Genomic DNA, 15,721 nt, shown 5'->3' on the forward strand with positions numbered 1-15,721 from the left:
CCGCTACCGGCAGCCGCGGTAGAAGCGCCCCGAGCTGAGCGCGGCCGGGGCGGCGGCCGAGGGCGGAGGGCACACCCGCCGAGCCCCGGGCCGAGCCAGCCCCCCGGGCCGAGCCAGCCCCCCGGGCCGAGCCAGCCCCCCGGGCCGAGCCAGCCCCCCGGGCCGAGCCAGCCCCCCGGGCCGAGCCAGCCCCCCGGGCCGAGCCAGCCCCCCGGGCCGAGCCAGCGCGGCTCCCGGCGGGGCGGGGCCTGGGCCGCTCCGCCGCCGCGGGGGCGGGCAGGGGGCGGCCGCAGCGGGGCAGGGCCGGGCCGGGCCGGGCGGCGGCGGCGCCGGGCGAACGGGCGGGGGAAGGAAGGAAGGAAGGAAGAAGGGAAGGACGGACCGAGCGACGCGGCGCCAGGTCGGAGGAGCTGCGGCCGCGCCCGTGCGTGTCGGCGGGCGGCCAGGATGGATCACCACCAGCCCGTCAGCCGCTACCAAGTGGTGAGTGCGGCGTCCCCGGCGAGGCCCCGCTCGCCTCCCCCCGCCCCTCGGGCCGCCGCGGCGGGCACGGTGCGACCGGGGCGCCCTTCCCCCGCCCCCGCTTCTCGGCTCCTACGGGCGAGGGTCTGGCAGGGACCAGCACCGGGCCGGGGCCGAGCGCGGGCCGTCCCACGGAGGGGCTCTGACAGCCGGGCCTTGCTCGGGCGGCGGGGGCTGCCTCCCTCGGCCCCCGGCAGCCCCGGCCTCGGAGAGGGCGGCTGCCCGGCCTGCTCGGGAAGCCGCCTTTGCCCGCCCCCCTCTCCCCTCCCGCCGGCTCCGCGGCCGCCGGTCCCGGCCCGGGCTCGGCGGATTTTCCCGGGCGCCTCCCCCGGCTCGGAGCGGGTGGCGGCTCCCGGGAGAGCGCGGCCGGGGAGGAAGGGACACGGGTCCTTGTCTCTGCTCAGTACGTGCCGCGGAGCGAACCGCTGGAATCTTGAGGCTTCTAAAAGCCCGTAGATGTCTGGCACGGGGATGGAGTGCAAGGCCTGTGTGAAGAAGATTAGAGGGAGGGAGGGAAGTGTGAAATGCAGGAAGAAAACTGACCTTCAGTGTGTTTGTGTCTGTGTGTATGCACACGCACTAACAGGCTCTTCTCAAGAACGGTCTGCAGCTTTGGGGATCACTGAGACCAGTTTTTCTTTTGTTCCTGAACTTAATCATGGAAGTAATCATTTAGAATACAAAGATTTTCATCCTGCCCGAATTGATTGTCTTGTCTGTTTCTTGCAGTCATCAGTTTAATGTCATTTACATAAATCTTGCAGTCATTAGCTTAAGGTCAGTTACACTCAAAATATGTAAACTTTCCTGATTATTGGGTGTAAAAATGACTTAGGTGTAGTCAGTCTCCTCAAAAGTTTAAATTTTATCCTTAAACTCCTTGTACTTAATAGCTTTGCTATGAATAGAAAGATAAAGAAGTCTGAAATCTTTGTTATTCTCTATGATTCAAATTTCTACTGCAGTCTTCTAGCTAAATCCTAAATTATTTATCTTAGTGTTTGTGTTTTACAGCTTGAGTAGTGAAAAGAATGTCCGCAGAAGTAATCACACTTATGTCTGTCCATATATAAATAGTGGTATTTATATTCAGATTGTTCCTAGGTTATGATTTAAGAAAAAATAATAGGAAACACTTTTATTATATTTGGAATATTTATTTTGATAGTCTTACAGCACTGTAGATTTTAGTATGCTTTTGGGCACTTAGATACAGGGATTGTCACAGAGGTGATGAACTCACCACACGCCCTGTGACGTATTCCTTTAGGGCGGTAGTTGTTCACCAGCTGCTTTTTTCTGGCACTGTGCTTCCATAACTTGGAATCAGTAGAAGTCCTAAAGTCATTCCTTCTTCTCTGCAACAGAGAAGAAAAATGCTGGCAGAGCATTTTTTTGAGACCCTACAAACACTATCTTCCTTGAGGCCTGAGGTAACCTGGGCATGTTTTAAAAGGCCTTGAAAGAGCATATGTTATTAGAGGTCAGACAGGTAGAAGGGAAATTTTAATTTAATTACTCAAAGGAGTAAAAAAACCCCCAACACATGAAGAAATAATTTGTCTCTGTAATATTTTTATGTTATGCTTGTTAGGAACTTCCAGTGATGGTGCTGATGGCCAGCTTTGGGTAAAAACTATTTGATATGGCCTTCCAAAAGGGCTTAGCTTAATGTTTGTCTGCATGAGTTGGCCTCCTCAGTTTGCTGTGTACATTAAATTGTGAAGTCATTTGTTATAAATCAGTCTGCTGTGCTCCAGAGTTTAAAATACAGCCTTGCTGATTACTGCCCCATAGGAAGGAACATATTGTTTTAGTTTCTTTGTTATATCTGACTGCTGAAGACTGAGATTTTTGTAATGTTGTTTACTTACTGTTTTGGGTCAGAGAAAGAAAGGACCAAGGCAATTGCAGATATACTTAATTAGCAGCAGATTATTCAAGCATGTGATCTCAAGTGTTGTGATGTATTTGCTTACATAATGGCTATGATAGGTACTGAGCAATAGATTATTGCAGATTTTATGGTTGTGTCCTAGTTTTTAAAGACAAAATGTAGGAAAAAAAGATGACTTAATATGGATAATACCACATTTTATAAATGTTTTATGAATTTAGTTTTGTGAGCTCTGGCCAGTTCTGCTGTGTTCACTAATTTTTTATTTGTTTGGGTTGTTTTTTTCTTTCTCCCATGATTAGTAATAAATACTTTTTGGCCCTGCTTGTACCTATTCTGCCTTTACTTCTAGCTAATCAGTTTGAGTCTATTCAGGGCAAGTTCTCTTCTAAATAGAAAGATTTCTAGGTGTGTTTTATTATCAAAAAGTTACTAACTTGTGTTTCCTGGCAGTAGCACTTCAGCGAAGTTGAAGAAGCTATCTTTCTCTTCTTATTTGTGGTTTCTTCACGTTAGTTGAATTAAAATTCTTTAGATTGGCAGGTAGTTTAGTTTTGAGTTTTAGCACAAAAAGCCAGTTCTGTGACATTTTCTTATGAAACAGAAAGTATCTCATCATAAAGCTAACCCTCCGCTTTTCTTATTTTTATCTCTGTTGGAAATAGCTCTAAAGCTTCATTCTGTATCTTGTTGTTTTTGCGTGTCTGCATTTTATTTACAAAGCAGTTCAGAAGTGTTCAAACCGGGCTGCTGTTAAAAGCTGGTGGTTGGAATTACAGCAAAGTGAGTGTTGTGAGCAAAGAGCAGGCAGTACGTCAGCATTACGTAACTCTGTGCCGCGGGCATGTGTGATTTGTATTGCTTTCTGGCCCTCCTGTTTTGTCTCTCTTCGTAGGGCAAAAAGACAAATAATTGATGGGTAAGAATTTGTCATGCTTCCCTGCAGGAGTATGACATTAGAAGTAAATTAGCCAACCTTTGTTGTCTTGCTTTACTTCCTTTTTTCTTTTCCTTAGTCACTTGAATGACTGCATTCCTGTTGATGAATGTGTCTTAAATTTTACATTTGACATTCCTTGCAGGTAAAAGTCAGTTACAGCTGTATCATTTACTTACTGTTGTATTTTTTTCTATTTCTTTCCCTATTCTGCTCTTTGTTGGATAAGGCATCAAGTTTAGGAAAATTATATTAAAAACTCTTCAGTAATCATTCTCCTGATTGTTTTTACCTTCTAATTCTTTGTCATCAGTCCTTAATAGCATTACTATCTTGTCCGAAACGTTTGCTTCTAGTCCAGCCTGTTTGCAGAAAAAGTGATTGGAATGATGCTTTGTGATTCTGTACTGGAACAAAGAGGAGGAAATGCAGCTGTTTTCTTCAGCACGTAAAACTGAGAGAGCAGCTAGGCTTTAAAGCTCAAGGTTGCCTTTTTTACTTAGAAATGTGGCTTTCCAGCTGACTGAGTCATGAGGGAAGACTTCGTGTGCATGTGAGTGATTTAGGCACAGAATTTGTGTTGAAGGCTGCAGGACTTACAAGCTGTACTGCTCATGAATTATAATAACCAGTCTTTCTTGATTAAAGTTTGGGGTCAGGTAGTCTTGAGTCCTTGACTTAGGGTTTAGTCAGAGCTAAACAGGTAAATGCTAAAATGGGAAGGTAACAAATCGATTTGGGTGGGGCCAAAGGCAGCTCTCCACAATGTCACTTCAGCTGTTACTGAACTTGCCATGCCACTGTAGCACTTGGTTTTGGTGGGATTTGTAAGTGATGGTTGAGGTAAGACTGATGGCAGCCTCCTGTTGTATGGCACTATTCAGGGATAACGAAATTGTGGCCTTTTAAAAGAGATCTTAGTCTTGTATAAGTTGTGTGTACTTATAGAAATGGGGCTAAGAGATGAAAATTTGTTCTGTAAACACTATAGCAAAAAACAAACTAAGATAAGGCTTTATTTTCTGTATCTGTTACCTCTATTGTTGCTGACTCTTTACTGTCCCAATGTTACTTAGTTAAAAACCTTGATCAAAGTCATCTTTGTAACTCTCATGAAAGTCAACCTACGCAGGAAATGTTACCAAAGAGAAATCTCTTCCTTCTTTCTCTTCCGGGGACCAAGCCTAATAGTGATTAGCAAATAAACTCCCAAATGTAGGTAATTCTATGGCTTTGATGGAAGACTGCTAGCTTATATCTGTATAACTACTGTGTTTTCTACAGTATTTATTGTCTTAGGAAAATTCTTATGTAATCGGTGTTACTGAACAGCTCAAGCTAGCTTAAGGAAATTCTGCTGCTTTCCACAGATATGGGGTGGTGTCATAACTGGAAGATAAAATTCTGCATCTGGAGCACTAAGTTGATAATACTGAAAAATACTGAGGAAAGATGCATTAACTGATAAGTGTTACAGTTGTTTCCTTGTGATAGTTGCGCAGATATTTTTAGAGGTAGTAGCCTCAATCATAAGAGGATACAGTTTTTCATTGCATTGACGTTTTGCACGTGAAATACCTAGATTAAACTTTTAATGGCTTAAAAAGCAAATGAGACTCTCCTGAAATGAGATAAATTATGCCGTCAGACAATGGTCTGTCCTTGCATCTTAGTAGTTGTTTGGGCTGTAATATTAATCATTTAAATTTTTGAAATTATTTTTGCAGCGCTTACCTGTTAGAAATTTGTCTATTAAACAGTAGTTTCTCTCTTGAATGAACAGCTTTAATATTTTTGTAAACATTTTTTGCTATTTTTTACAGAAGATTCCTGCTACAAACAAGAAAGATTATAACTGTTGAAACATTCACAGATACAGTAGGGATGCAGTTAAGACTTAAAGGACTACATTTTACCTTTTTTTCACTTTTTATTTAAATTTATAAGTACTTTCTCATTTTATATGGACAAGGAAATAAATTTCAAGTCTCTCAGTATGAGGCTTCTAAGTAAAGGTGCTGAGGTACTGAACAAATACAGTATTTTTTGTATACATTTAAAGCAGGGCTGTTTAACTGTTTTGCTGTTACTGTCTGATTTTTTTAATCTCTTGGAGGGCCACAGACATATCACCCTGCTCTGCAGCTGATTCATAGGAGGAAACCCTGGCTCACTGGTGCCCAGGGATATCAGTGGTTACAATAACTTTCTGGGTTTTTATGTGGGCAGTGGCCTTTCATTTTGATGTGGGCATAGAATGACCTAAGCAATTTTGCACACAAATTGGCTTAGTTTCATAAGTTTTACCATACTGAGCAAAAAAAAAAAAAAAAAAAAAAAAAAAAGAGTAAAGGCAGCAAAGTGTACCTGATTGCTCCACTCTGGTTTTTCACCAAAGGTCTTGGTAGGCCAGAGTCTAAGGTCGGGTCTGTGCAAAGGTACAGGAGGAGAGGCTGGGAGCAGGACTGGCCTTTCTAGTGTCAGCGAGATCTTGGTGTGGCTGAGCCCATCTTGTGGAACTGGGGCATTTTTAGGTTCTTGAAAGATGAAACGTGAAAAAAGAGGTACCTGATTTGTGCAGTGACATGAAGTCACATAATTTAAAAAGGCAGCTTCAGGCTGTGGTGTGCCTAGTAAGTCTTCTAATCATATTAGAAAAGTTCATAACATGAATAAAATTACTTCAAATAGTAGGGTTCTGAGCAGGAGTCAGCTGTGTTATGGCCAAACTGGATGTTCTTTCTGTGGTACTTGAAAAAGGAGAAGCTGTAAGCCTTCTCTCGGCTCATTTGTATCTGAAAAATGTAGTAGGGACTGCATCAGGATAACCTCAGAAATCAAGCACTGCATTAACACAAAATGTTAGTAGTAGTCTTCTAGATGGGGAAAATGAGTTAATTTTGACAAATGGCTAATTACAGGCATATTTTGAAATTTTCTGCCCTGTGACAGTGTGGACAAAACAAGGAAGATGTGGCAACCGGTAATGTTGTCACACCTAACTTTGTGAGACCTCAGTGTTCAACTTAGTCATAGATTCCAGTGTTTTCTGAAGTTTCATAGCCTCAAATCTCCCTCTAGATATCTAGCTATTTTGAAAAAGGGAATGAGCATATACCAGTACACTCAAATCAGGGAAGCCATTTTCAAATGAAGAAAAGCAATCCTAAGAGATTGAGTAAAAAAAGAATGAAAAAAATTGGCAGCTTATGAAGTTGGAGAGGCACTGCCAACTTTTCCTACTGAAACTGAACTACTGCAGAGCCAAGGCTGTGGGTTTGAGCTGCCTCAGCCTTGGGTCTCCCACTTCCTGGGCAAGTACTGTCACAAGTAGCTGATTTTAGTAAATTGGGCACCCCCTTCACCAGCTGTGTTTTTTAATGAGAATGACTAACTTTTTCTGGTTTGTGCTTAAGTCTTGTCAGGCACAGAGCATGTCTGATTTACAGTGAAAGTGAAAAATAAATTTCCATTCTAACATGTAACTCCTTATTCCACTTACAATACTTAGGTATTGTTTCCGTTATCGTAGGCTAAGATTAGCCTAAAACTGAGATTGTCTAACTTACTCCTCAACCACTCCATAGCCAAAACATTAGATATTGAGTCATGCCCCCCAGCCTCATCCATGGTTGTGCCTCCAGCTGTGTTTGGAATGCACAGAACAATTTTTAAAAAGTCCTCTGGTCTTTGAGTGGTGTAGATGAAATATCTGCAATAAGCTGTATATTGCTTTTTCTTTGTAAACCCCTCTTTATATTTCTTTAGTTATTAGGTGCTTGGCAGCACCTTCTTACTTATAAAATGTGCATGTCTTGTAAAAAAATGAAGAAAAAGTTGGTCTCCCCACTATTGCAGTGTAACTTAACATATTCACAAACATGATTTGTCCATTTTAGCTTTGAGCAATATTTACCTCTTGAAAGTAATCTTATAAATGTTCACTGATTGTTCTTGTAGGGGAGGTCAGAGTCATGTCCTTGATAAAGATGTATATGTAGCTTCAGCTATTGAACATACTTTTGCTTTTCCCTGATTCATCTGAAAAGATTATGTAGGAAAGGGCCTTGAGGAGAGGTTATGGAAAAGAGGGTACTTATAGTAGCAGTTCTTTCCTTTCTGCAGGAAAGAAGTTTAAGGTTCTTTTGAAGTGGTGCAGGCTGGTGGATAAACATTGCATTGGCAATGGTTAGTTTAATTAATGCTTGTCATCTTTGAGGAATAAGTGATGCCTTTGGTAAAACATTAAACAATTGGATTTGTAGTCTTGGCTGATACTGAGGTCAATTGTCCATTTTGATCGTGGTACTTAGGAATCAATTGTTGTATCTTGAAATTTACCAGAAACAGTTCTTAAGGTATTTTTCAAGAAATGTACCGAAGCATTAAGGCTCTTAATTGAATCTCCAGAGTTGTGGTCATAAAATTGACTTGCATCAAATACATGGAATAAATGGTTAGGAAAAAAGACTTGCATAAGCTGTTTGCTCCTTAAAATCTGTTCCAAATTCCAGAACAAGTGCATAATTCAAAAAAAGGAGCTGGCCACTAAATCCCTGCAGTGCTGGGCCACAGCTGATGTTGAACACTGGAACAATGGCTTATGTTCCATTCTTGTGTGTCTCTTGTGTGCTTTGTTTTGTTTAGCTGCCTTATAATCAACCAACCTGCTGGAAAGTGTCTGCTTTCAGGTGTGTGCATTATCTTGCTGGCAATTGAAAGGTCCAGAGAATTGTCCTTTGTGCCACATATTTTGTTGGATCACTTTGAAATGCTCAGTCAGCACTCTAACAGTAGTGTTGAAAAAATTCCTAACTACCTGTTGAGACCTAAACATGCTTTTTTTTTTTTAAGGAAGGACCCTGAATGTTTATAAGTGTTGCGTGAGTTGCAAATCAAAATGAAAATATTTTCACAAGAGCCTGTTCTTGAAATTCACAGTGTGTTCAGCTGGTGTTGTGTATGTGTGTTTTTTTAAGCTGTCGAAATTTGTCTGTATTATCTCTGTAAGTTGAGAAGCTCACCTACTCCATTTCTGTTACTAAGCAAATGGGTTATACTCGAAAAGTCAAGCATGACTGACCTGCTAATAAGAACAGAGTTTGCTCTTATTGATTAATACTGTCCTCTGATTTATATGTTTTTAATTAATGATTTCATGTTGGGCTACTGAGCCATATTGTTGAGTAGGAAACTCTTTTGCTAGGCTGGCTTTATTTAAGTACACATACTCATATGTAATACATAATATTCCTGGTTTGTCAATAATCTTGAGACTTTTTAAATTCTTCATATTTTTTCTGAAAAATTTTCAACAACACATATGCATGGTACAGGAGACAGACACTTGACTCCTTTTTTCCCTACTTCTTTCGAATCAGAGGCTTGAGGTGAAACTGTATGCTGCTTCTACAGTTCAGTTTCCATAATACATTTCCAGGAGGAAAGTCTTCTTCATCTTTGTTATTCCCTCTTAAAATAAATTTATCATGTTAGCATCCTCCTGCATCGTCTTTAAGAAGTTTTTGTTCTTAAGCTCTCTCATTGTACTTTAACTGAAATATGTATGACATTTAGAGTAATATTCAGCATTTTCAATCAACATTGAATTTTGCAGCCCAAATGAATATAAGCTAAAATGGAAATTGAACTAATTGTTGAATATTGAGTCTGCTCTTGGTGATGTTTCCTGATTTTACAGGCTGTTCCCTCTACTTTTACAGTTTTTATGTATGTTCTGTGTGACTTAAGAGTGACCAGGATCTACTTTCTGTACTGATTCTATAAAGCTGCTGCTGAGTCAAGACATGACCTGTGACTGGTGGTTTGCTGCAGCTGTTGGTTAGTGGCAGCTGCCAGCAAATCCTGATGCAGCACTGTCCATCATTAGGGAGTACAGGGAGAATGAGCAGGAAGTTTTGTATGAGACACAAGACCTGCCCTTGTGTTGGGTACTGTCAACAGTTTTGGTTGCTCTCAAGGGGAGCTACAGAAAGGAAGGGGAAGTGGACTTCTTAAAAGTGTTCTGAAATAAGTGGTGGGAATTGAAGTGACCAACACCTGCAGAGTCACCGAGGCAGTGGGTAAAAGCAGTTGTGGAGCTGTTATTCACCAAATTGTGCAATATTAAAATTGTAGAGTGTTCATTGGGGTTTGATTTAGAAAAGAAAGTACGCAGGAGAAGCAAACACAAGATTATACAGGCAGATGGTACCAGCAGATTCAAGAAAACAAGCTCTCATGCATCAAATCTGTGAGAGATGCAAGTGGAATAGGCAGAGATGTACACTTCACCAGCTGTAATGGAGCTGCTGTGCACACTGGGGAATCTGAGGAAAATGGATGTCAGAGAAGTGATTAAGGCTCATGTGCTGATTGATGATGGTGTTGGAGACAGAACACGCCCTTAGACTGACCTCGGGTCTCCGTAGCGTGCTTCTGTTTTGTTACTGAGTTTCTTCTATCTAGAAAGTGTTCAAGGAGGAAAACTTGATTTTATACTTTGTTTATAGAATTAAACCAGTTCCTCAAGCTATTCTCAAGTTACTATTTGACAAACAGAAGGCTACATGATAGGTGGTAATGTTTTTAGTAGCTTCTACGTTCTAGAGTAGGTCAGAGTTCCAATACCTCATTCTGTACAAGCTTTTGAGTAAGCTTTTAACAACTTCTTTTTCCTAGAATTTTTTTTTATATCATGTGTGAAGATTTGAAAATGTTGGTCCCAGACATTCTTTTCATTAGTATTTAGTCATATCAGCTTTTTGTTGGCACATTTCTCTGTTAATTCCTATAACTATGTAATACAAAGAACACTAGGAAACAATGCCCAGTTTACAATTTTACAATGAATATGAAGCAGGTATCTGTTGGGATCATACAAAAATTCCAGTATTCAAAATTATTGTAGCATTATTCTTTAGTAGACAAGAAACCTTCAAGAAAAGGGGATAGAAATGGATATACTTTGAAGAATAACCATACTTTTAGCATGATTAGTCTTAGAACATTTATTTTTCGAGAAGAGTTCACGCATTCACACCAGATATATTCTCATATTCACTAATGCCTGTACTTTTACTGTTAGTGGGAGTGATTAGAAGGAATGCATCTCAATAAAAGCCATAGGGAATGAATGCAGCTGTGTATGTCGTGCTTCTAAATGTGTAATTAATTGGCTAAATCTGAATTATAATACATTTAAAATGTTATGTGTGAGGTAGTTGTTGGGATGGATGGAGGGACACGTCTGTGCAGATCTATCTACACACACACTATAATGTTTTTATTTTCTTTTCCTTCACAAAGTCCTGATCACCATTGTTTTATTTGGTATGTGGTTTTTTTTTTTTTTTGAATCAGATTTATAAGACTCTTTAAAAAAACCTTGAAAAATTCAATAGCCTAAAGATCCCCAGCTAAAAGAGTACTAAGATAATTTAAGGGTTGCTTAAATACATGTGAAGCACTTTCACTTGCTACAGATTAGTTAATTTTTGCACTGTGGTAGAAGAGCCATTCTTTTGGCAACTTATTTTCCAACAACATTCAGTATAAATCTCTGGCTTCTTTTCATTTCTTTTTCAGTTGAGGTTTGCTTCCAGAGGTTCTGGGTTTCCATGGTATCTAATCCCTGTTTAACAGACACACTTAGTATTTCTACACAGCTGTGGAATGGCAGCAATGGACTTCTGTCAGCTTTCCTGCTTCTAGTGGAGATTTACACCTTTGACCTTCTGACATATTAACTACTGTTGAAAACTTTCTGCAGAGATGCCTCATAAAAAAAAACAAAACCAACCCAACAGAAACAACCAATATGCCAACCCACTTGGTTATCATGAAGGGGGTGCTGCTAGATCTGGGTGTTGGATGGCTGATGCTTGCCAAGTGATGAGATGGTGAGGAAAAGAAAATTATGTGCATCTGTTCTGTGCAGTTAAGAATTCTAATCAGATTTGATCACTTAGTTTTGCATACATAAAAGGAAAAAGTAGCTGAAAATTTCTATACTTCTGCATTTTACTGAAATGCCTTATAAGCTTAATTGCTAAGTAGTTCAGTGTTTATTAATCTTAAGGTTCACCAGTCTTTAGAGGATGGTGTTTTCTCTGGAGGGCTTGTGGCTGTGGCCAGGACTATATTGCAGCAGATCATGCATTTGGTAGAGAACTGGAAATAGTTGCCTCCCTGCTAGCTGGTCTGCATGGGTTCATGGGAAACTGGTGTTAAAACACACATTTGAAGAAAAAAACATGTTGTAAACTACCTTATTTGTGGACAAAAAAACCCTGATAATCTGGAGAAAGCTAGTAAGTTAAAGTACAATGTGGTTTGTTTGGCCTATTTTCTCAGTAATCCTTGTATTCTAGAAAACTGTGAAATATTACTTTCAAAAAGCTGTTGTGGGTATGTTTTTTTTTCCAAATAAACAAGAAAATGAAAACATTTATTTTGCAGAAAGACTTATTTTGTTCTTCTACTCTTAAAATTATTCTCTAAGTGTAATTACAGATTATTTGGTTTAGTTTTGATTTTTCAGTGGCTACTGGTGACCTAAATCAGAGCTGATTGATCTTAGCACTTGCCTTCAGCAAGTTTGCTGGTGACACCAAGCTGTGTGGTGTGGTTGACATGCTGGAGGGAAGGAATGCCACCAGAAGGACCTTGAGAGTTGGGTGGGTGCAAACATGATGAATTTCAACAAGGCCCAGTGTATAAGGCCCTGTGCCTGGGCTGGGGCAATTCCAAGCACAAACACAGGCTGAAGGATGAACAGATGGAGAGCAGCCCTGCAGAGAAGGGCTTGGGGGTGCTGGTGGGTGAGGGGCTGGGCATGACCCAGCCGTGGGCACTCACAGCCCAGAGAGCCAAACGTGTCCTGGGCTGCATCCAGAGCAGCGTGGGCAGCAGGGACAGGGAGGGGATTCTGCCCCTCTGCTCTGCTCTGACCCCACCTGCAGGGCTGCATCAGCTCTGGGGTACCAGCATAGGGAGGACATGGACCTGTGGGAGTGAGTCTGGAGGAGAGACACCAAAATGATCAGAGGGATGGAGCTGCTCTTGTGTGTGGAAAAGCTATGCAAGTTTGGATTGTTCAGTCTGGGGAAGGGAAGGCTCCAGGGAGTCCTTTTGGCAGCCTTACAGTGCCTGAAGGGGCTGTGCAAGAAAGCCAGAGAGGATCTTCTTACAAGGAGATGCAGTGATAGGACAAGGGAGAATGGAGGAGGGTAGGTTTGTGTTAGATATAGGAAGAAATGGTTTCCTGTGAAGGGTGTGAGGCACTGGAACAAGTTGTGTGGAGAAGCTGAGAGCACCCCATGTGAGGAAGTGTTGAAGGCCGGGGTGGAGTGGGCTCTGAGCAGCCTGGCCTAGCGGAAGGTGTCCTTGTCCCTGGTGGGGCAATTTGGAACTACTTTAAGCTCTTTAAGTTCCCTTCCAACACAGACCATTCTGTGATTCTATTCTTGGTGATTATAGTTTAATGATATCGGTTTTATGTGTTTTTCTAAAAATAAAAAAATAGTAGCTGATAGTAAGAGCTATTGATACAATTAGGTGGCATTCAGAAAACAGAAACATCATGAAGTGTTTTTCTAATAGGTTCAGAATCAAATTTTATTTCAAGATCTTTTTTTTTTTGCCTTGAAAATCCCAAGATTAAGATTTTGCTATTTACATATAAATAAATCTAATTTTTAGACTAGTAAAGCTGAAAAATGCAGTATGTGGTTATAAAACAAGCATTAAATTTGCAGCCTGTATTTGTTGAAGTTATTTTTATGTAGCAAGAGATCTCTGCTTTCATGCCTCATTTGTAGAGAGCAGTTTATTGCAGACTTAGAAATCACTACCAGTAGGCAAGTGTAAAAGGACTTGAATTTTTCAGCAATTGAAAGCATCAGTTGAAACACAGATGTGAAAAGCTCCCTGTTAGCTTATTGAAGAGGATAGCTTTTATTTTAACCTGCTGTTTGTTGCACCTATCATATTTATAATGTTATGGTTTCTGTGGAAAATTGTGTGTACCAGTATGGAATATGTCATGAAGCTAATGCAGAAATGTCAGAGTTCTTTTTGTGCACTACACTGGCAATCTTGAGTCTGTCATGCCTTTCCCTCCAATGCTAGAAGCTGCAATAAATGGATATTTTTGGTTGACCTCTTGTCATAATCTGAATAATTGATAAGAAGACCAAAGTAACTTCTACCAAGTGAAGATAAATCTTAGTTGCCAAGAGTGTTTCTTTTTGTGAAGAAAATGCATCAATGGACTGTTTTGCATACAAAGGTTGAGCTTAGATGATCTACTTGGCTGTCTCCATAGTTTTATTTGAAACAAAGTTCTAGGTCCAACATCATGGAATTTCTGTGTATTGTATTAGTTTCAATACAGTTTGGAAGAACCCATGAACTCGTCCTGTAAGGTCAAAACTGGACAAGTCAAAGCTTCATTGAAAATGTAATTTCATTTGAAAGATAGAAAGAAGGATATGTTTAAAGCGCTTTGTAATTTATGATTGCTAATGAGAATTTTGTGTAGCTCTGTAGTGCCCCAGACAGAGCCATCACTGTGAAAATTTACCTAAAAGTCACATTTTGACAAGATGAGCTGGTAATAAAGGTTTTAAAAGAAACAGGAAGGAAAGCTGGCTAGTTGTTTGAGATTTTGTTTTGTTTTTAACTTGTATGGCAGTATCCCCTGCATAATTTTTTGCTACACTAAAGAAATTATGTAAGCAGAGTGAAAAAGAATGTTTATAAGAAAAAGGATTTTAAAAATACGTGCAATATGCTGTTGAAATTGTGTTGCAATAATTTTATAATATACTGATTTCCATAATCATATTTTATAAAAGGAGTTTATAACAGCTTTTGAAATGTAAATTCAGGTAAGAAATTGAGTGGTGTTTGTACACTGTGACTAGAATTAGCTTGTACTACTTCAATGCACTTCATCAGAGATCATCATTCTGATCTTGTGCATTTTTGGTACAGGTGATAACAGACATCTTATTATATCCTTTTCCTCTGTTTTTTTATTTTGTAATTTGATAACTTGCTTACACCACCACTCTTGTACAATCAGTCAGTTCATCAGAAATGAAGCAAACTCTGTTTAGCCTGGAAAGCAAACATCTGTAGGTCAGATCAAGTTGCTATCTGTAGATAGATAAAAAGTGTTAAGTAGATAATGAGATCTTCCACTTTTAGTTTTTATTTTGATAAGCCTAAACACTTGAATCCATCCCCTCAGTAAAAGCTTTTGTTCTAAGCACTTTCTCGTGGGTCGTGTTTCTTTGTAAGCTGTCAGGTGACTTCAGATACTGCATCTGATTACTTAGGAAATAATTATACAAAATAACAGATTTAAGGAAATCAATTGTAGAAGGAATAGTTGTGTACATTGTATAAGAATAATTTCTTTTAAAAATTAATGCAAAAGTAGAAAAGAAATATAAGTGTATTTTATACAATATTTTGGTGCTGAAAAGTCTGGCATTGATTTTAACTTCTGAAATGAAATAGTGAATCACTGTTTTGTAGATCTTTTCTGGAAAGGAAACTGAAGATAGTGTAAGGTAAAAATCATATGAAGGAAACTATTATGTTTTCCTGTGTTGCTCACCCTTTTGTAGCAACCCTGAGACTGAGTCATTGTTGGCAGAACAGCTGTTGCTCCTCAGCCGGTCTTTGAATTCTACATGTCCTATCATAGATGCTTTTTGAGAATATAAGCCTGTAATGTACTGTAGTTTGAGGGCTGCAAAAGCAGGGATTGAAATACTGGCATTAACAGTTTAAGAGTAATGTGTCTAATAGCAAAGTTCTCACTTTTTATAGTGAAGCTTCATGTAGTCAGCCAGATACCCCAAGTACAGACTAAACCATGAAAGAAAAAAATTTCAGTGTCACCCACTTTTGAAATGTGAGGGAGGGAATAGGGGAAGGTACTAATTTACAGTTCTCTGTGGTTTAATAGGTCTTGGTAATTGTTTTGATCATAATGTTCACAACAGCAACTGTATTGCCTACTACCAAATTATGGTTCATTGGAGGCATGGGAGGGGCTGAGATAATGAACTGCAAGTTCTCCTCAGTCCCTTAATTAAAAGTTTGGTGAAACATTCTTACTATTGGAAAAAGAAAATCTTGGATACTATTTATGTACTTTCAATGTAAAACGCTGCTTCAGGTGACATTTGAGTACATAGCATAAGTAATGCCTTGAAACAGACATTTTCTGTTCCTTTTTGGGTGTTTTTAGCTTGGTTTCTATGGCAATGAAGCCTATGAAGAGTGTCAGGCCTCTTCTTCCCCTGTCTCCAAAAATAACTTCTAAATTTACCTCCAGTAGAAGCCAA

The 15,721-nt window shown here is 40.1% G+C and overlaps 1 protein-coding gene across 2 annotated transcripts in view; it reads left to right on the top strand.

Annotated features, from left to right (window-relative positions):
- Positions 1-335: 335 nt before the first annotated feature.
- Positions 336-15,721, top strand: part of NDFIP2 (Nedd4 family interacting protein 2) — a 45,098-nt gene continuing 29,712 nt past the window's right edge. The window contains exon 1 of one of the 2 annotated variants that reach the window (XM_063149511.1): positions 336-483. In XM_063149511.1, coding sequence (XP_063005581.1) covers positions 448-483 — 36 coding nt within the window. In that variant the 5' untranslated portion in view covers positions 336-447. The remainder of the gene's footprint in view (positions 484-15,721) is intronic. The other variant, XM_063149512.1, reaches the window with a different exon arrangement.

The sequence above is a fragment of the Melospiza melodia genome, chromosome 2 (genome assembly GCF_035770615.1).
Source record: "Melospiza melodia melodia isolate bMelMel2 chromosome 2, bMelMel2.pri, whole genome shotgun sequence".
Classification (NCBI taxonomy): Eukaryota; Metazoa; Chordata; class Aves; order Passeriformes; family Passerellidae; genus Melospiza; species Melospiza melodia.